The sequence below is a fragment of the Mauremys mutica genome, chromosome 7 (assembly GCF_020497125.1).
Source record: "Mauremys mutica isolate MM-2020 ecotype Southern chromosome 7, ASM2049712v1, whole genome shotgun sequence".
NCBI lineage: Eukaryota > Metazoa > Chordata > Testudines > Geoemydidae > Mauremys > Mauremys mutica.
In genome coordinates this window covers 125,013,823-125,034,284 of record NC_059078.1, presented here as the reverse complement: position 1 = coordinate 125,034,284, position 20,462 = coordinate 125,013,823, and the positions used below count along the sequence as shown (strand labels likewise).

Genomic DNA, 20,462 nt, shown 5'->3' with positions numbered 1-20,462 from the left:
ACTGCATGTATCGAGTCAGTCAGGTTAACGACTAGCAAGTACACCCCATTAGGGAGAGCTCAGGGAACAGACTAATAAGGATGTTGTGCCAGCTGGCCAGTTTACTGGAGTGCTGACTGTAATTCCCCTTTGGTGGCTCATCTGGGAAGAGATCCTGGACTTCAGGGGGAAAGTGTAATCTGTTCGTTCCATGGTACTTTGACTCCAAGTAAAAACTTCTCTTTGCAAATTAAATGCAAATTGAACAGGTTATGGGATTGTATTTTTAAAATGGATTTCTTGTTGGCCTGTGGGGCATGAGTTGGTGGCTTCAGTTCAGTTTTCAATGGGCAGATGTCTGCATTCTCAAATCACCATGATGGTTGGTCCCCCTCTGGGCAGTCTTTGCAGAGAGCCCATGGATTGCGTAGGCTACAGTGACTGGATTTTCTATTCATCATAGAGTTGGTCTCTCTGCATCAGAGATAAGACCCATTAGCAGCAACGTGTGTGAAGCTTGACCTGCTATTGCTCATGCTGTACCTGTTTGGTGTGCAGGCAATGGCTTTCCATGTACAGGCCTTTCAATCAGCACCTTTCACCATTGCTACTTCAAGTGAAAGGAAACAGTTCAACAGGAAAACGTGGCTTTAATATCAAATAACACTTCGTTCATTTATGTGCACGAAGTTCAGTGGAAGTTCCCAAACACCATCTTGACAGATTTTTATTGACTTAATTTGCGGGTGCTGTTTCTGTGCTTGTCTAGGAAATGTAAAATGAGTTTATAATTTAAATCTAAGTCTGGCTGTGGGAGCATTGCTAAGTAAGTCAGACATTACAGTTTGGTTGGAATGTTCCAAATGCAGACCAGGATCTGCAGACAGTCCTCTGTCTCCAAAGTCCTGTCCTGAAACCAGCATTAGCAAGTATTGGCAATTTGCATGTCTACTTCTTGAGTGTCCCTGGCCTAAATCCGCTCCATAAAAAGCTGGGGGGGTTTTCACTTCAAATAGCTCTTCTTGGGAGGTTGAACAGTAAGAGCAAGAGTTTATAAGGTGTGTTCTGTGTGCTATGCATTAATCCCACTGGTGTGAATTTGCCTGCACTCTGCCTCTCACTTTGAGCCGCTGTCCCCATGTGGGCTGTGGCACCTTTCCTTTATTTCTTCTTTGGGTTCACACAGTGGGCCTATCTGTAGCAATTTTCTAGGTCTATGAACAATCGGAGACCTTTAGAAACAAATGCAATAAATAATGAATCCACTATAACATCATTTCAAAATGAAACTGAAAGGTCCTCGGGACCCCAACTGTAAACCCATTCCCTTCCCAGTCCATGAGCAAGCCCAAGCAACTATGGCTTTATGAGCTCTCAGGTGGGCAAATTCCTTTTCCTTTTCCTTTTCCCTCCATGTTGGGAAGATCATTCTCAGTCATCTGAAATATATGTTATTAACTCAAGGAGGGCAAATACATTTGTAATATCTGAGAACTGGAGTATTCTTGTTTCTCTATGAAAATCTGCCACGGGGTATGTAAAAAAACCTGTGGCTGGCCCAGATCAGCTGACTTGGGCTCTGGCTCCAGGCTGAAAAATTGCTGTGCAAATGTTTGGGCTCGGGCTGAGGGTGGCCCATCTACACAGCAATTTTTATCCCTGAAGCCTACGCCCAAGTCAGCTGACCTGGGTCAGCTGCGATCGTGCTGGGGGTCTTTTATCCCTGTATAGATGTACCCTAAGAGGCTCAAAAGACAGGAAAACTCCAGTTCTGTAACACATGCCTCTGCTTCCATGTTTCTTAACAACTAATGCCAATTCAGTCCCATGCACGTGAAGTGTAATGCCAATTTGTGTCTTGTGTTTATAGAAGTAGAAGCATTTGGCCCATCCCAGATATCAGAGAAGATCCTCCTAAGGCTCCTAAAACATCCTAATGTCATCCAGGAGCTGAAATACGATGAGAAGAACAAGAAAGCCCCAGAATACTACCTCTACCAGAGAAACAAGCCTGTCGACTACTTCATTCTCATTTTACAGGTCAGGCACGCAACTAGATATACGTGGATCTTGATATCTGTCTCCTTACTCCTTCCCTTCCATATCTAAACTGAAATAGTTGTATTAGTCTTCTTCTTAAGGTACAGAGCCAGGACACCAGGGCTCTCTTCCTGACTCCTTTGCTAAGTTGCTCACAGCCTCAATTTTAACCTTCTGTACAGTGTGGATAATAGGCCCCTACTTCTCAGAAAGGATCATCTGTTGAAAATTGCAACAGAAGTGCAGCCAGTATTATTTGGCCAGGCAGCGAAGAATTTTGTGTCCAGTTGAAACAGTTGGGAAAACATTGGTAGGCAAAATGTAATGACTGGAATTGACATTTGGCCAGGACACTCTAGCTAATGCTTTTTTTTTCTTGCAAAAAGTGCCATGGGATGTTTGATAGCTGATTGAAAACTCATTTTTTATGTTTGAAAGTCTGTGCCTCCAGTATCATGGCACAAACATTTAGTATTAATTTAGGGAAGAGCGCCACCTACTGAATTGCCAACGTCGCTTTCTCCAGCACTGTGGGTTTTCCTGGAGGTCCTTCATCCAAGCAGTAACCCTGGCCTGACCCTGCTTAACTTGTGTGATCTAATGAGATTACAGGTGTCAAGGTTCCTCCCCCACTCTGAACTTTAGGATACAGATGTGGGGACCTGCATGGACCCTTCTAAGCTTAATTCCTAGCTTAGATCTGGTAACGCTGCCACCAGCCAGAATTCCAGTGTCTGGCACACTCCCTGTCCCCCCAAAACTTTCCCCTCCCTGGATAGCCTTGAGGCTTTTCCACCAAGTCTCTGGTGATACCGATCCAACCCCTTGGATCTTAACACAAGGAGAAATTAACCATTCCCCCCTCCTTTCCCCCACCAACTCCTGGTGAGTTCAGACCCAATTCCCTGGGATCTTAAAACAAGAGAGAAAAAAAAATCAATCAGGTTCTTAAAAAGAAAACTTTTAATTAAAGAAAAAGAAAGGTAAAAATCATCTCTGTAAAATCAGGATGGAAGATACTTTACAGGGTACTTAGATTTATATAGCCCAGAGAAAACCCCTCTAGCCCTAGGTTCAAAGTTACAGCAAACAGAGGTAAAATCCTCTCAGCAAAAAGGAACATTTACAGGTTGAGAAAACAAACATAAGACTAACACGCCTTGCCTGTGCTACTTACAAGTTTGAAACATGAGAGATTGATTCAGAGAGATTTGGAGAGCCTGGATTGACGTCTGGTCCCTCTTTGTCCCAAGAGCAAACAACCCCCAAAACAAAGAGCACAAAACAAAGACTTCCCTGCACCAAGATTTGAAAGTATCTTGTCCCCTTATTGGTCCTCTGGTCAGGTGTCAGCCAGGTTTACTGATCTTCTTAACCCATTACAGGTAAAAGAGACATTAACCCTTAACTGTCTGTTTAAGTCTGTGCCTCCAGTATCATGGCACAAAAGTTTAGTATTAATTTAGGGAAGAGCGCCACCTACTGAATTGCCAACGTCGCTTTCTCCAGCACTGTGGGTTTTCCTGGAGGTCCTTCATCCAAGCAGTAAACCTGGCCTGACCCTGCTTAACTTGTGATATCTAATGAGATTACAGGCCACGGTGATGAGGAAATACTCTTTTTTGTCTTTGAGATTAGGAAGTATATTTTCTCATTAATTTCTTCAGCGTTCATCTCCTGAGCTTTACTCCTCAGGAGATAAGCAGCAGGAGCATAGGAATACTTGTCCACACTGAGATTGAAACTCAAATGTGTTGTGTTTACAAAATAGCTTTCAAAACAACATTATAGTAATATAATTTATGCTGTAAACCAGGGTTGCAGACTCTCTTATGTGGCATTAAACATAAAGATGTCTTTATTTTTCCATGATCTTAGTAATAAAGAACGACAGGAGAACCAAAAAGGTGGTGCTGTGTATCCAGTTGAGCTTTGTTAGTATGGATTGCTTTCCACGAGGAATTGGCAGCTCTTAAACTCCCACACTTCTGCAGTGGATCACTGCAGCTTGAAATACACTGGAGGCAAGATAATGGATCAAGTGCTGTAGGATGCAGTATTGCATGAGCATAATAAAGAGCACACATTAAGACAAACAAACCATCTTGTAATAAGCAAGCATATGTTTAGTAAAAACTAACATGCTATTTTTAGAAGAAACTTTTCTACATGCCTATGTCACATCTGAAAGTGCGTGTATAAAAAGACACATGCTGTAAAAGTGGTACTAAGGTTTGGTTCTACCAGAACAAGTATTAGCATATAGTAGGTACTTCCCTTTGGTTTGCAATATAGTCAGTCTCTGATCTGGATGTCCCAAGGTATATTAATACTCTTCACATAGGAAAAATACAAGAAAACAAATGTACAGTTCTGTAAATGAATTTAATCTAATCTCCAATAGTCAAACTTACTGATTTCTGAAATGTAATTTATTTCCACTGGATAGGCTCATCTCTTCCACACCAATACATTGTGGCAATTTGTAACTTTTTTTTTTCTTCAAAATCCATGTTGTGTCATTTAACTACCTTGGGGAAAATGCAAACACAGACCTGTAAGGTGTGGCAGGACACTTCTAGTATCATGCATGTGGAATTTTGCTGCCTGATTCTCAGCTATCAAGCTGCTCAGCATGCTGCATGCTTGTTGTGTGGCCCAGATTTGGCAAGGGTGACATTTTTGGTGTGTGTAACTAATGAAATAACTAGGTCGCAGAATTGAGGGCCCATTTTTACAGCTAACTGCCAGCTCAAAACTTTTCAACCGTTAACTTCAAAGGGACTCCCAAGTGAGGATTCCACCTGCATACATCTAATTTCAGGGTTGGAGTCTATGACTGTGTAATGAATAATTGCCAGTAATTACTTAATTGAGTCTACGAGGCTGAACATTATATCTTGAACAAATCACAAACAGTATGTTTTTGAAATAATTATAAAGATCAAACGTACTTCTGACACATTTATGCTGTTGGATTCCCTTTTGCACTACGCTCATCTTGGACAATTAGACTAGATAATTTGATTGCACTTTACTGCACTAGCACACTGCTGCGTAGTTTGGATTGAAAATACTGATGGGCAAGGCTGATTATTTTAAAATGATTTTTAATTGAACTGAAAAAAAACACTTGGAAACATGTATATTGGTCTTAGGTTTAGTGTAAGCTTGTTTTTACAAAACCTAAATTTTAGTGTCAGTTTGCCCTGGCTATCCATTCAATGGCATATTTATCCATTATATGTGGGAGGACCCAGTCTGTTCCTTCTCTCCAGCACAGCAGAGACTGAGAACACTGCAAATAATTAATTAAATTCTGTTTACCCTTCCTTCCTCCCACAAAATATAGTTTCAGCTTGATACGGAATCAGATTTCTTCTTCCCTTCTCTCAAAATCCACTAGTGATGCCACTGCACTGGTAATGGAATTGAAAATAGGGTTCCACTAGGTAGTTCCTGAAGCTTCTAATTTAATACTTTGAATATTAAAAATACATTTCTAGAATAGATACTTCTGTTCTTTTTCTGTATTTAGACTCATGTAGAGTGTTTATGTGCTGTTAAATAACTTCTGTGTTCCACACCAGAAGCGGCTGCATTTTTGTGGTGTATAGTTTGTAAGGTGTTTTGGGATCCTTTGATAAGATTCTGTATAAATGTCAGTATCAAATAGTAAGGGATGTGGAATTTGTAAAACAGTTGGAAACCACCTAACCCAAAAGAACCTTGAGAAAGAGGACTCAGGACTCCTTCAGGAATTATGGATTTCTTTTCTGTGGGGGAAAGCATACAACCTTAACTTCAGCCTCCCAAAATATGTTGAGCTTACTCCCATTCCCAGTTGAGATTTCCTGTGTTTGTATTCAGAAGGGCCTTGTGTGAATTTGGGCAGTTACCTGAAATGAGTAGATCTGTCTTGACACAGAAACCATGTGTAGTATGGGCTTTCTCAGACTTGGAGACCACTCCTTCCCTTCAGTTCGTAGTAAATGGCTTAGTGGTGCACAAACATTCTTTGGAAGTAGAAAAAAGTAGTACCATTGAGAAGCTACTGTATTTCTTTGCGGTGGTGAGCCCACCCACCTTGCTGAGTTAAGTTAGCTGGAGCAGATGTGAGGCTGGAAAGTTTTGGGACTGATTTGAGGTGTAAGTTCTACCCTTCTCTGTGCATTTTTACAGACTTTAGCAGAAGGCAGGAATTAACCCTAAATTGCCACTTCGGGCAAGGCTGCGGCTTTCAGGGTGCAAGTCTGTTCTAAGGTCTCAGGATCTTTGGGATGCTTGAAGCCCCTTTTAATCCTGGCTCTCTCGTTTTCCTCAACAGGGGAAAGTGGAAGTGGAGGCTGGGAAAGAGGGAATGAAGTTTGAAGCTGGTGCTTTTTCCTATTATGGGGTGATGGCCCTCACAACATTGCCAGGTATGTTCTCTTACCTTCTGCTTTTGAAATTCTTTCATGCCCAAGCATGCCTCTCACTGTTAATGTGGATGGAGTGAGCTGTGTAGGAGAGACCTCTGTGGTGTTTGATGCAGCTGGCATCCACAATATATAGTAGCATCCTGCCAATGTAACTAGCTGCCGGGTGTGATTGATACTGGTTGTGGTATTAACTCACAAAATCTGACCAGTTGTCACAAGTTTGCCGATTGCAGGCTGTGAGTAGACAAGAAGTCTGCTAGTTAGTGATCTGTTTTTGTGTTTGACTACAGGGACAGTTGGGTTTGGGGTTTTTTTGTTTGTTTGTTTTTAATAGCAGCATAATAGGGACTGAAGGACCAGGATAAGTAATACTAAGTACTAGAAAGACACATGGTGCTGTCAAATGAAAATGACTCTTATCAGGAAACAATAATGATGCATCTAATAGTCGTAGGGCTTGTCTACATGGCAAGTTACTGTCCAGCAAGCCCAGGTGCAAATCTACAGCACACCAGCTTGCCATGCAGTAACATCCCATGTGGACGCTGCTACAGAGTACTGAAAGCCCCCAAATATAGCAGTGTCCACATGGGGCGATACTGCGTGTCAAGCTGGTGCACTGTAGATTGGCATCCTCCTTTGCGAGGCAATCACTTGTCATGTAGACAAGTCTGAAGTTTCTGAAACAAGCCTGAGAATTATCAGTTATACTGGAATGAAGCAGCAAAGAATCCTGTGGCACCTTATAGACTAACAGAAGTTTTGCAGCATGACTGGAATGAAGAAGAGAGATTTTTCCCATCATGCAAAGATGCTGAAAATCAGCCCATACAACCAACTTGCACAGAAATTTATCTTCTTTAAAATATATGTAAGAAAAATATAGGCAACTGCAGTGAGAAAAGCTAATTGGGACCCAGGCGAATCCTCATTACAAAAACCATAATCTTGTGAGCAAGGTACCCTGTCACGCCACCTCCATCACATAAGCATGTATTAGACATTCATTGTGGGCTAACCCTGATTACAAGAAGTAAAGGTAACACTTCAGTTGCTGCTCTCTTACAGCTGTACCACCTTGGACTGTGATTCTGTCACAGCTCACAAGTTAAACCAGGTTGGGCTGGCTCAGTGTCTAACTGGAGACCTCCCAGAAATCTCAAGTGCTGCAGAAAGTGATATTAGTGATTCAGTGGATGGTACCTGTCCATCTTAGACAGTATTGAGCCACTGCCGCCACCAGGGGACATATTTTATTGCTGGAAATGCTGCCTTTCAGCTAGAGACCAAAAACCAAGATTCTGATCAGCTGAAGTAATTAAAAATCACACATCACTTTTCACAAATATTGGTGGGTTAGTCTTGCAGTTACATTCTGCCAACCTAAAATTCCTTGAATGGCTTCAAATGGAGAAGTTTTTCGTCACTCACACAGAAATTTGTTTCTGGTGTTACAGAAGCAGAATGCCTTCCCTGTTCCCCCCAAGAAGTAGCTGCAATTCAAAAGTGGGTTAATGATCTCAGTATATATTGTTAAATGGCTTTGAAAGCCTTTAGGATGAAAAGTTCTCTATATAAATAAGGTATTATCATTTCCTTGTAAGAGCATATGATTAGAATAAATTCCAGAGACACAAGCAATTCTCTGGAACATTTGTGATGTAAGCAGTAATCTATGTTGCCATTTAGCTGACATTTTTCTGAATATATGTTAGCAATTTCACATTCAGAGTAGGGAGCAATTGTTCCTTGATTACGCATGCTGAAGTTAAATAGATCTTACTGCCACCCTGTAGGTTTTTGAACCGCAGATTTGCTAAAGCACAGATCCTTGGAAGAGTTTTGTCTGTGCTCTAGAAACAGAGGGGTGTGTGTGTGTGTGTGTGTTTTACACGCATCAAGGCTCATCTGACATATACCAACACTACACTGGAAAATCTTTCACAGCTACTCCTTTTGTCACTATTATTCAGTATGAACTTCTTAGTGTTGTTTCTTTGCTGGCATACTCTGGGTTCTTCCCTCCGTCAGTCCAGATGTCACCTGTCTTTTTAGGGATCCCACCACTCTACCATAGATCGTGTCATTGTACCTTTCCCAGGGTGGGCCCTCCTACTCTGAACTGCGTGTTGGTCTTCCCCTCACCAAACTCCAAGTGCATACGTCTGGGGGTTTTAAATTGACCACTAGTGGCTCTGTATTTGTTACTTTTCCTACAGTCCCTTTTCCAGTAGCAAAGCAGTTAGTTTGTGGGTGCATTTTTCTGTATGTTAAGAGAGTACATTTCATTATGAGATTTTATGTCTTATGGCACCCAGAGTCCTGCGTTGGTGGGATGAACTCTTACAAATAAAATGACTGGGATTGCTCCATGTAGGTCTGGAAGCTGTTCCCCTCAGCACTCTGGGTAATAGCCAGAAAGAGGCACTGCAGCGCAAGAGTAGGTGCTGTTGCCTGTCTCTTTAAGACTCCTAATCCCTAACAGCCCTCATGCCTCTGTTTCCCCCTCTGGAAAGTGACGACAATGCAAGGGTGCTGAGGCTTAAATGTCTGTAAAGTCCAGTTTGAACTGTAGATGGAAAGTGCTACATAAGTGCAAATTATCACTATTAAAGTCACTATAAAATCATGACTGGCTTGGAAAAAGTAAATAAGGAAGTGTTATTTACTCCTTATAACACAAGAGCTAGGGGTCACCAAATGAAATTAATAGGCAGCAGGTTTAAAACAAATAAAAGGAAGTATTTCTTCACACAATGCACAGTCAACCTGTGGAACTCCTTGCCAGAGGATGTTGTGAAGTCCAAGACTATAACGGGGTTCAAAAAAGAACTAGATGCGTTCATGGAGGATAGGTTCATCAATGGCTATTAGCCAGGATGGGCAGGGATGCAAAACCATGCTCTGAAGTGTTCCTAGCCTCTGTTTACCAGAAGCTGGGAATGGGTGACAGAGGATGGATCACTTGATGATTCCCTGTTCTGTTCATTCCCTCTGAAGGATCTGGTACTGGCCACTGTCGGAAGACAGGATACTGGGTTAGGTGGACTATTGGTCTGACCTAGTATAGCTGTTCTTATGTTCTTCACCCTAAAATGGCTAAACTTGGACAATTGCAGACTCTTTTTGATGGTCTGATAAAAAGAATTTGAAAAATGGTGAAATTGATCCTGTTTTTGTTTCATTTAGTTACCCACTTGGGTCTTCCCCCAAGATGACTTGCTGGGTTTTCATTTTTATTCCTCATCTCTTGGGCTAAAGTGGTTGCTGCTTTTGCATTGTGTACTGTTTTTAAATGAATGGGTCTTGAAATGTAAATTGAGAGCTCTGTATTGAATGGCACTTAGGATTACCAAGTGGGATGTATGTAGTTTTGCTGATTTATTTATTTTTAATTATTTCTACAAATTGCCTAATCAGCTTTTTTTCCCCCTTTTCTTTTCTGCAATTGATTTGTGCTTCTGGTTTCTTCGAAGAGTGTGAATGAACTCTTTCCCCTGGCAAGTGTGGAGAACTGTCCTGCCCAGTCATGATCTCACCCTTTTTCTCTCCCTTTTCTAGTTCCCTTGTCCCTGTCTCGTACCTTTGTTGTCAGCAGAACAGAATTATTAGCAGCAGGTTCTCCAGGTAAATCCGCATGCTTCTTTTTCATCATTCTTGTGCCTGCGCTGACCCAATAAAAAGCCAGTTGCAGTCTGTATTTGTCTGACCCTTTTACTTGTTAGAGAGAAGTTCAGCCAAGAGATATGCCTAACAGGTAAGTGTCCTAAACTTTCATTTATGACTAATTAGTAGCAAACTTGCAGACACCTTTTTTCATTTTGATGTAATAACTTTTTAAAGAGAACATATTTGGTAATGGAAAAGGTCCTTGCTTCTCTTACTCCTATACTGATGCAGTATCAGGGTGATTTTTTTTTTTTAAAAGAAAGATAATATTCTGGTCCCTAGCCTGGGTTCATGTAAAAATGTACAAAATGGCTCAATTCTGCAGAAGATGGAGTTAAAATGGAGGAAAGCATACTGCTGAACTGCCAAAAATAAAAAATTTAACTCCAAACAAAATTTAAATTGTATTGTTCATACACAGACTATCCCGTTTCACATGCTCAAAAACTCTGTTGTCTTCAAAATTGATTTATTTCACAGATTTCCATGGAGGCTTATAAATAAAGCCAAATTTGATAGTTCTCCCAATAGTGGTATTTAAGTTATTCATACACGTAATGTGTGAATGAGAGATATGGGAAAAATGTGGGGATTGGGTTTTTTGTTTGTTTTAAGACCATGTATTACTCAGATGACTGAACTTGAACTAATTTTGCCTAAACTTCCCCAAAACATTTCACTTGAGGGTTGAGACCAAGTATGGAATGTGTCAAGCCAAAAAGAACTTGTTAGGGGCATTTGTGAATGATTGGAAACAGGGAGGAGAGGAATCCAGAATGGAAGTTGGAAGCCAACCTTACCTATAGTGAGCACCATGGGTGCCTTTTCTAGTTAGGAGATAAATGAAAACGTTACCCGAGGGAAATGGCAGAGTGTACTGGAATGACTGTTCCTCAACAAAGGCTGAGCTGTGCTGAAATTTTGTCTTCCATGAAGTTACCTTGTTCATGTTAATGCCTCTGTCTCTCTGTACCTCTGACTGGAACATGAACAGGACAATGTGTGTGTTCTTAAAAAAACAAAACTGTCCCTTTTCCCCCAAACTTTAATGTACAAACCAAAAGTGGGGAGGGATAGCTCAGTGGTTTGAGCATTGGCCTGCTAAACCCAGGGTTGTGAGTTCAGTCCTTGAGGGGGCCAATTTGGGGTAAAATCTGTCTGGGGATTGGTCCTGCTTTGAGCAGGGAGTTGGACTAGATACCTCCTGAGGTCCCTTCCAACCCTGATATTCTATGAAAGGAGGCATTGGCCACTTCCTGAGCTTTTGGTGTTTATGCGGCATCTACTCCGTGGGTTTTTCCTCTCTCTTTTAAACTTTCTGCTATATTTTACCCTCTGTCCTGAAATTAGTATTATGCACATTCCAAACAAACTACAGGTTATTGCCCTGCGGGTTTTTTTTTCATGCCCAGTTAAAGTTTCCAGCGGCTAAAATCGAAGAGAAAAAAGTTTAATCTTTCTTTAATTAAACTGTTTGATGGCTTTATTTTTTTTCTTGAAACTCTGCAGCTTTGATTATCTTTTTTGCTCAACTATTTTGTTGTGCCCAGATCATCTTTTTTTTTTATTTTTCCATTTTACAAATGAAATGTACCCCTCACACTTGCAAACTATTTCCAGTATAAATGCCAGACATTTTTTCCTAGATTTTTCCCACTGAAAGAAATAAAATAATAATAGAAAATAATAATGGGGGGTGAGGGGGAGAGAATATACCACTTGAAATGAAATCATATAGTAACCCTGGTTGCTATAGCAACTGACAGTGCAGCTCCATGTCAGTTGTGTTGCTGAACATGTGGTACAAAGGAGACTGTACCAGGGTTCTCAGCTGTGGTATTGGGGCATTCTGAAAAAAGTTCCATTGTGTTAATCCCAAAAGCTGTTTGGTTTGTGCCTTTTTGTAGGGATCTGGGAAGACCCAAGCTTTCTAGATCTGAGCTGACCCGCTTGCAAGGGGGCGGGGAATGCACTGTTCTTCAGAGAACATGGACCTGTCTGGTTTCTTTCTGTCTCATGCGCTTTCTATTTCCTCACTTCTTCATGCACACTTCCCCTACCCCTAGAAACCTCTGCACATGCACACCTGCATGCCCTCTCTTCCTCGCTTGCCCCCGTACTTTCTCTGTCCCTTCCTTTTTGTGCTCTCCTGCATGCTGGCTGTTCCTGTTCTGGCCTCTGCCTCCAGCCACTCCATGGTTTTCGCACATGCACTCTTTCCATTCCCTTCCCCCCCTTCAGTCACCATATTTTTCTAATAATATCCTTACCCTTGATGAATGAGGATTTCAGGAGTCCATGTCAGATTCACACTGATGCAGAAGCTACTTCACACAAAAAAACTTTCTTCCAAAAACTAGTGAGGTGCTGTTCTTGCCACAAAAGAGGCATTTTGTGCATCAGTATGTGACTGATTTGGTCTGTTGACAGAATGATGGTATATGGTCAGACTACTTTCTGTGAAGAAAGATGCTTAGTAACGTTGGGTTGCTTCTGATAATAGCCATTGTAGCCTTATAGTCGTTTCCCAAGACGTATCCACATGAAGGGCTGACAGAAATCTGAGTCTAAGCTTGGCATTGTTTCTAGAGGCCAAAATGATTGCCCCACCGATGGAAATTGCAGCACAGAATTGCCTGTTTCTCAAAACCTTTATTTTCCTCCTTGCTATTTTGAAAAGAAAGATGTAAAGTAGCCACGGGATTTTAAAAGCAATTGGCAAATGGAGGGTCACTTCAGTTCCATCGTAAGCCAGGAGGAGTCTGAGATGCTAAGACTATAGAAAGAGATAAAAGGTAAAAGAACACAAGAAGTGAAGAAGCACATTTCATTCTTCTGCAAGGATGGCATGGTTTGCATATCCATGTGGCCAGTGCAGAGAGTGGGCTGTGCTGCCCATGGCAAGGCAGATCTGTGTCCAGCTGCCAAGGAGGGCATTAAGAATGTTATGATTAAGTGAAGGAGACAGTGCCCAGAGCACTGAGAAACCTTTTAAGATCAAAGCTCCTTTGTAGAAAGGCTCCAGCTGTCAAGATGCTGTTCTGCTGGTTGGTAAGTCAATGCAAAAAAGCTTTCACCGTGACATCTTAAAGTGAGACCTCTCTCTTGGTGCACTGGCTACCCAATGAGCTCTTCAGAACAAGCCAAGTTGAGCTTTGATTTGGAATTGATGAACTTTGGGTCTGGTAGGGACCAAAACCCACTAATCCTGTAGATAATCTGTATCTTGATCAGCACACGGTCCCTTCCAACCCTGTTATTCTATGATTCTGTGATTTGCATCCAGATAGGGAAGAAGACCTGCTAAAAGTCTTGGGAAGTTGCATTTTGAAATGTGTTTCTGTGGGCACATCTTCACAGCAAAAAACCCATCTGCAGCAAGTTTCAGAGCCTGGGTCAGCTGACTCGGGCTTATGCTGCAAGGCTAAAAATTGCAATGTAGCTGTTTGGGTCTGGGCTTCGAGACACAACCCCCTCGTCAGGTTTCAGAGTGTGGGCTCCAGCCTGAACATCTACACCACTATTTTTAGCCCTGCTGTGCGAGCCCAAGTCAGTTGACGTGGCCTCTGAGACTCACTGCTTCGGATTGTTTTTTGTTGTTGTTGCTGTGTAGTCACACCTTGTAGGGCATTGAGTTGGTGGAAACTTAAGGAAGCAAACATCATCTTACAAGGAAAGCAGCATTTTAGTATTTTCATAGTTTAAAGCCAGAAGGGATCATCAGATCTACTGAAAACAACTTTACAGTAGGTAAATGATGGCCAGGGCACCCTCCTGGGATGGTCACAGTGCTTCGGTAGGCCAGTGAAGCGCAGCAAGAAGCTGATCAGTCATGATTTTGCCATACCCAGGGAGCAAGCATGCCAAGGCCTTTCCAGAATCTGGGTGTTTCTCCACAGAGTAGAGTAATTCGCTTGTTGCACTGTGTCACCTGGCTGACAGAGGTTCTGTACTGCATCAGCCCACGTTATCCCTTCAGACCCTGAGCCATGGCAGGTGTCAGGGAAAATATTTCAGAAACAGATGAAATAAAAAGAGAGAGCACTTTGGCCCATTCAAAACCCCGTCACTTAGCATTCCCTCGGCCTCTAAAGGTGGATGCACCCTACCTTGTGAAGCAATCAGCTGTGATATAGTAGAGGCCACCCCTGTGATGTAGGTGAAATGTACTAAATGATATAATGAAGTAAATCTTGGTAAATGGCTCCAAGGTCCCTGGATGAAAGGCACTGTACACTGTGTGTGATCATAATCATTAACAGCTTATCCTAGCTATACTGATGTCACGAATTAGCTTGGGATTTAAAATGTCCCAACTCTCATGGTAATTTTGCTGCTGAACTGTACTTTGTGTACTCAATGACTTAAGTACCGGTGCAGTCCTCCATGCTATATCATGGGTTAACAGATGTCTTTGAGAACCAGCCACTAACCGTTTCCTGCTTTATTTAAAAAGTTTCTCTCTCTTCTTTCCTATTCTTCAGCTGAAAACAAGTCACCCCCTCGTCCTTGTGGCGTGAACCATTCGGACTCTCTAAATAGAGGTGATCGCATTGAAGCGGTGACACCAACGTTGGGAAGCAGCAACAACCAGCTGAATGCATCTTTCCTTCAGGTGTACGTCCCAGACTACTCAGTGAAAGCACTCTCAGATATTCAGTTTGTCAAGGTAGGAAAAGAGACAGCCGGGTTCCCTCTCTTGCAGAGCTGAGAGGCGGGGGAGGGAGATGGCAGATCTGTTATGTCCTTGAGTTGCAAAGAGGAACTAGGATTATGAAAGCAGCAGTCATTTTAAACTGCCTGCTTTCCCCGGTTTCTGCTGCTGGTTGACTTTCCTCCAGTGCTCGGTTTGGACAGTGAAATCGGACTGGTCGCTTCACTTTCTGGTTACCAGCACTTAAGAGGAAGCTTTAAAAAAAAAAAATTCTTTTCCACTGGAGTTAGTCTTGAAAGCCCATCTATTGCTGTGAAGTTTTGTAAAGCCTTTTGAACAATCTGAATCAGCTCTCAGTCGTTGAAGAATGAAGAACTTGGTGGTAAAATTGATTCATTTCATTTCTAACTAAAAACTGGCCCAGAATGTAACTTGGGATCCAACCTGCCTCCCAGCTTGTCCCCCTTCCTCAACTTTGGAGAAGTCTTGACTTCATCTCTGCATCTGGACTTCCCATGTCAGGCCCACCTCTTGTGCTAACCACCGCTGGGCACGTGCATATTGCTCTGTTCTTCAGCTCTCTGTGTCCCATCATGCTAAGCAGGCAAGGTGCTGAAATGAGTATAGATCTTGTGGGATGAGCAGACCAATGTGATGGAACCGGAAATTCAAACCTAGCTGAAATCCCCCTTTAGTTAAGGGAAGCTGGTATCCCACTATCCCAGAATGATCATGGTGCTTAGTTGAAACAAAAATATTTTCAATTGGTTACTTACATTGAGACTTTCTTTCGAAGCACACAGCTCAGACAGTGCACTTAAACTTGTTTTGCCCTTTGCTGCAGTTAATCAGATATTCAAACTCTTTAAATAAGGGAGAGAATAAAAAAAAATCTTTTTAATGCTGGAGATGTTGATTATGGTCCCAGATATACTGGGAATAAGATTTAAAAGTGGTGATGTCTAGACACACGCTCCAACCAGCTGATGCACTGAGTCTTACAGACTTACATTAATAAGGGTTTAATACTGGCCAGGGTGAATTGAGAATTCAGTGTCAGTGTTACAGGCCCGTGTTATAGACTGCAATGACCAATTATTCCTTTGTATTGAGAGGCAACCCAAGGTTATGTTGCATCCACGTGCCTTGAAATTGCTTTGTGAGATACGATCCTAGTGAGCGAGAAGCAGAACTGCTTTCCCACCTCCTTCATTTCCCCAACCCCCATGTCAATCAGTTGTTGCTGCTCAGAACTTGGGGTCATCCATACACTTACATCATTTCAGACAGCGACAGCTGATATAACTGGGAAGGTGAATCCAACGCAGTGCAAGGGGATTGCTCGCTGTTGTCAGGAAGGAGTTCCCCATTTCCCCATGTGTAGCATGGCACTACTGTCAGGTATAGTGTGAGGTTAGTGGGTTTGCTTTCCTCTGGAGCATCAGGTACCAGGGCAAGGTATTGAAATATTTGACCAATATGCTGACTCCAGTATAGCAAACCCTAAGTTCCAGTTGGCTTACCAACAAGCTGGCTAATTTCAGATATTTTTCAAATGGCTAATTTGATGTTGGCCCAAAGGTCAGATTTTACTCAGGCAAATGCCCATTGGCATCAGAGCAAGGACTTCAGGATTTGACCCACGCTGCACGTGAGACCATGAATTGCTGAACTATATCAGAATTGTAAACCTTGTTTGACTCACTTCCTGCAGAGAGCTCTAAGAGTCTGATCCCAAGCGTATTGAAGTCACTGGAAAGACTCCCATTGACGTCAATGGGCTTTGGATGAGGCCCTCAAAATTTGCATCTCAACATCAGTGGCTTTTAGCTAGGAGTAACTAAAAATCTCTTGGGCCTCTTGAGAGTCTATCCAGTGAGGCAAATCCATGCATCACAACCCTGAGACCGGACAGAACCATGTGGCAACATTATCATCACAATGTTGTGTCACGTTGAATTGTCACCACATCATGATATTAAGTTAGGATTCTCTGTTATCCTGCTAGGCTTGCAAAACTCAGCCTTGTCTTGTAGAAAGTGGAATGATCCCATGAAAAACAGGGCTGAAAGGAGAATTTTGTAAGAGGAGAGAGTTTATGTTCATAGTGTGTCCTATAGGACACCAGCATTAGAAACCAAAGTGTTATTGTGTCTTTTTTGTCTGTGTGTTTCCCACCCCATCCCCCTTGTGTGCATGAAATAGATCTCAAGACAGCAGTACCAAAATGCCCTGATGGCATCCCGGATGGACAAGACACCTCAGTCCTCGGACAGTGAAAACACTAAAATCGAACTGACTCTTACTGAGCTGCATGATGGTTTGTCGGATGAGACGGCAAACCTGCTGAATGAACAGAACTGCGTGATGCACAACAAGTCCAATCACAGTATGCACAGCGAAGGCCCCATCTAGGAGCTAACAATCTGCATCCTTTCCCACCCATCACTTCAGCAGGACCAGTCATCACTCCTCCTTGACTGCAAACGCTCTTAGTATGTGCTTGCAATGCTGTGCTGCATCCAGTGTTCTGAGACCAAAGACTTAGCGCCCTTCCTGGGAGCAGAAGAGGAAGAAACGAGAACACAGCAAGACAAAAACCAAACAAACGTTGGGCATGGTGAGTGCCTCTTGGAGAACGATGGGATTCTTCCTCGCAAAGTAGAATCGTGTTTATTTTTTCAGCCGTATCTTTGACCCTCATTGGTTTCCCCTCCTTCCTAGATGCACGGAGAAGTTTTTAAAACTGCTCTGATTATTTTTTCAAGAGAGATCATGTTTTTAAAAAGAATTTTGCAGAGTTTTAAATGGTTGCTGTCCCTCCCCTCCCCCGAATAGGCTCTGTTGTGACTTTGTGAATCAGCTCCAGTGTCATAGACCTGTTTCCACCCCTCCTTTTGGTCCTGTCTGTTGCCCTGTTGTTAAAACAGCAACTGGTACCCATATGTATTTGTGTCCTGAGAACAAAGAATGGATGAGACTTCAAGGAACTTGTGGCTTAGCAGTATGGAAGTTTGGGGGAATGGGCATTATTTTCTCCCCAGTTGAGCTTCAGGGAAGGGGTAGTTATTTTGGTTGCACGTGTTCATAATATCTGAAATTTCAGATGGTTCCTTGTAAAACAAACAAAAAGATTGTTACATTTACAGTTTTGTAACCTCCACAGATGTTGTGTATTTTGAATATGAAGGTGGGTTTTTAATTGACATAACTGCAGTCTCATCAAATTACAGACCGGGATAAATTTCCCTAGTAGTGTACTGGGCAATTTTTGTCCCCCTGGAATTTGCATTAATGTTACTGGGAATCACATGGTCAAGTTCCCTGCCTCCCCTGCTGTACTGAAAGCGTGAACCCCAAAATGTCAAATCTCAGATTCTAACATACTGAAGTAGTCTGTGTTCCCTTTGCTTTAACCAAAGCATATTTGCAGGGCATGTTAAATAACTGGGATAGAATTCAGGACAAATCATTCCCCCAGTATTACTGTTCGTGTTAAGACAAAAGATGCTGCTACAACAATGTCCAAAGCAAATCCTCCAGGTGGCTCCTAAACCTTTGCCATTGCAAGATGGATTTCATGGTGGAGTGAGGGCCTTCCTGATCTCCCCAAAGACTGACCAAGAACTTCCACTACAAGCTTGATCTGTATTTTGTGGAGGGAGTTTGAGGGAGTATATTGTACTTCAGGGATTGGAGAGGTTAGTCTCCAGGCAATTCCCCTATTTTTGAGGAGCTGCTGGATTTCCTTCCCTCTTCCCTTTTATCTACTGTTCTTCTAGCTGTCCACAGTAGCGTCCTCCATGACTGCCATCAGTGCCACTCCACCTGCCCATCCCAGGCATCCCAGAGCCTGGCCTCAGAGTGGAGGGGAAATGCGTTCATTGGGAGGTCACTGTGTTGTATATTGTAAACCCCCAAAATGCAGAGTCTATCAGTGAGCAAATGCTGCATGGTGGTTTCTCTGTTGACTTTCAGTCTGCGCTGCTCAAAGAACATCCCGTGGCCTGATTGTTATGTACCATTTTCTTTCTTTACGCTCAGAGAAGCTTTACCTGACTGAGTTTAAAAGCAAAGCCCAGTTGCGGAATCCTCAGTGTCAGTGCTGCCTCCCCCTTCCCTTAGCCCAGGTGGGAAGCACCTTCTCTGTGGTTGTGAGTCAAGTTTGACTCCATAGTTGCATCTGTGCAAACGCGTTCTGAAAAGGTGCAATATTTCACTGCAGCAGCTCCTTGTAGGAAGACAGAGTATGTGGCTGCTGCATGGGGGTCTGTCCCATTTGCTTTAGGCCTTAGGAAGCATTTTGCTGTTTCCTCTGAGAAGGGGCCACAGATGGGTCCTCTGTGCCCCCCAAGGAGAGATGGCATGGGGCAAGGCAGTTCTTGGCCCCTTTCACAGAAGGCACTCTAGCCCTTTTGAGGGCAGTCAGTAAAGTTCCCCAAGGGGAATGGTCGTTCCATGCATGGTATTTAACATGTGGAACCGTGAGACTGGGAAATTCGGCCCCGAAACTTAACTCCCTCATTTTTTAACCTTGTATTTTAAAAAATGCTGCTGCTTTTTCCTTTTAAACTATGTGCCTGTTGTCTCCTTCAGCGTTTTCTGGCCCACCCATTGGCTCTGGTACAGCGCTGCGAGAGAACCGCAGCCACCTGTGGACGTATGTGCCACACATGCCTCGGATGGAGCTGGCAACGTACAGGTTATTTACAGCACCGGATTGTCTAGCCCCAGCAGCCCCCCTTTAGCTGTCTCAAGGAGGGCTGCTAACGTTGCACCTTTTCTGCCAGAGCAGAGGGATGAAATGTTATGACGTTAACCCACATAGAAGAGAGATCTGTTCCCTTGCTCTGGTTGCTTTCATTTAAGCTGCCATTGTGCCCTAATGTTCCTGATTGTGAACCACTGTTGAAAGCGATGCATAGCATGGTAATCCTGGGCTGCAGTATGCTTCGTGTCAAACCTGCTGAGTTAGGGCAGGATTCAGATGGAGGAAATTCTCTGCTGGGGAGATTTCTAATTTGATTGGATTTCTGGTTTTCATGCTGTATTGTGGCTTTTTTGAAAATATTTGTTCCTCTGTAACACAAACCACAAAAGCCATGTCATCCCAAAGGCGAGTAACTCCTGTCTCTGTCCGTGGGTCGCTAGTCCAAACTCTCCAGGCTGTTTTTGCAGAACTTTTCCCTTCACTCTTCCAAATTTGGTAAGAGAAGGTGAAGTAACTTTCATAAAGCTAGTTTGTCATGGGTGTGATTTTTATGGAAAACGGCCATCCTCTGTAGGGGGACAGGAGCTCCCACAAATTGGCTTCAGGGACAAGGCATGCTGTCTTTCCATAGACTGGCTTCTGTGGAAAAAACATCCAGTCTCTCTGCTGTAAGAGTACATGGGGCTGTTGAAATGTGAAGCGGGGACAGTAGAGATGGGCTTCCGAGGGAAATGGCTACCAGGGCGTGTGGCAGGTGCCAGTGCAAGCAGAGGGACGACACGCCCAACTCAGGAACCAGTCTTAGTTTTTGAACCCGTGTTTGCAGAAATAGTGTTCCTGCTATTCCTGCTGCAGTGGAAATCCCCAGAGCTTCTCCTGTGCCGTAAGCTTCCTACCAGAGCAGACATAGCGCTATGTGAGTCTCCGCTTGGCTGTCCAAATTCAGGGGTGCTCAGGTTCTAGATGCTACGGTACAGTGCCATGCACA

At 43.0% G+C, this 20,462-nt stretch overlaps 1 protein-coding gene across 1 annotated transcript in view; it reads left to right on the top strand.

Annotated features, from left to right (window-relative positions):
* The window catches only part of CNNM2 (cyclin and CBS domain divalent metal cation transport mediator 2), a 170,856-nt gene extending 152,078 nt beyond the window's left edge, over positions 1-18,778 (top strand). The window contains exons 4-8 of the mRNA XM_045022722.1: positions 1,850-2,019; positions 6,347-6,440; positions 10,002-10,067; positions 14,594-14,778; positions 16,969-18,778. Of these exons, the coding sequence (XP_044878657.1) occupies positions 1,850-2,019; positions 6,347-6,440; positions 10,002-10,067; positions 14,594-14,778; positions 16,969-17,178 (725 nt within the window). The 3' untranslated portion in view covers positions 17,179-18,778. The remainder of the gene's footprint in view (positions 1-1,849; positions 2,020-6,346; positions 6,441-10,001; positions 10,068-14,593; positions 14,779-16,968) is intronic.
* Positions 18,779-20,462: the final 1,684 nt, after the last annotated feature.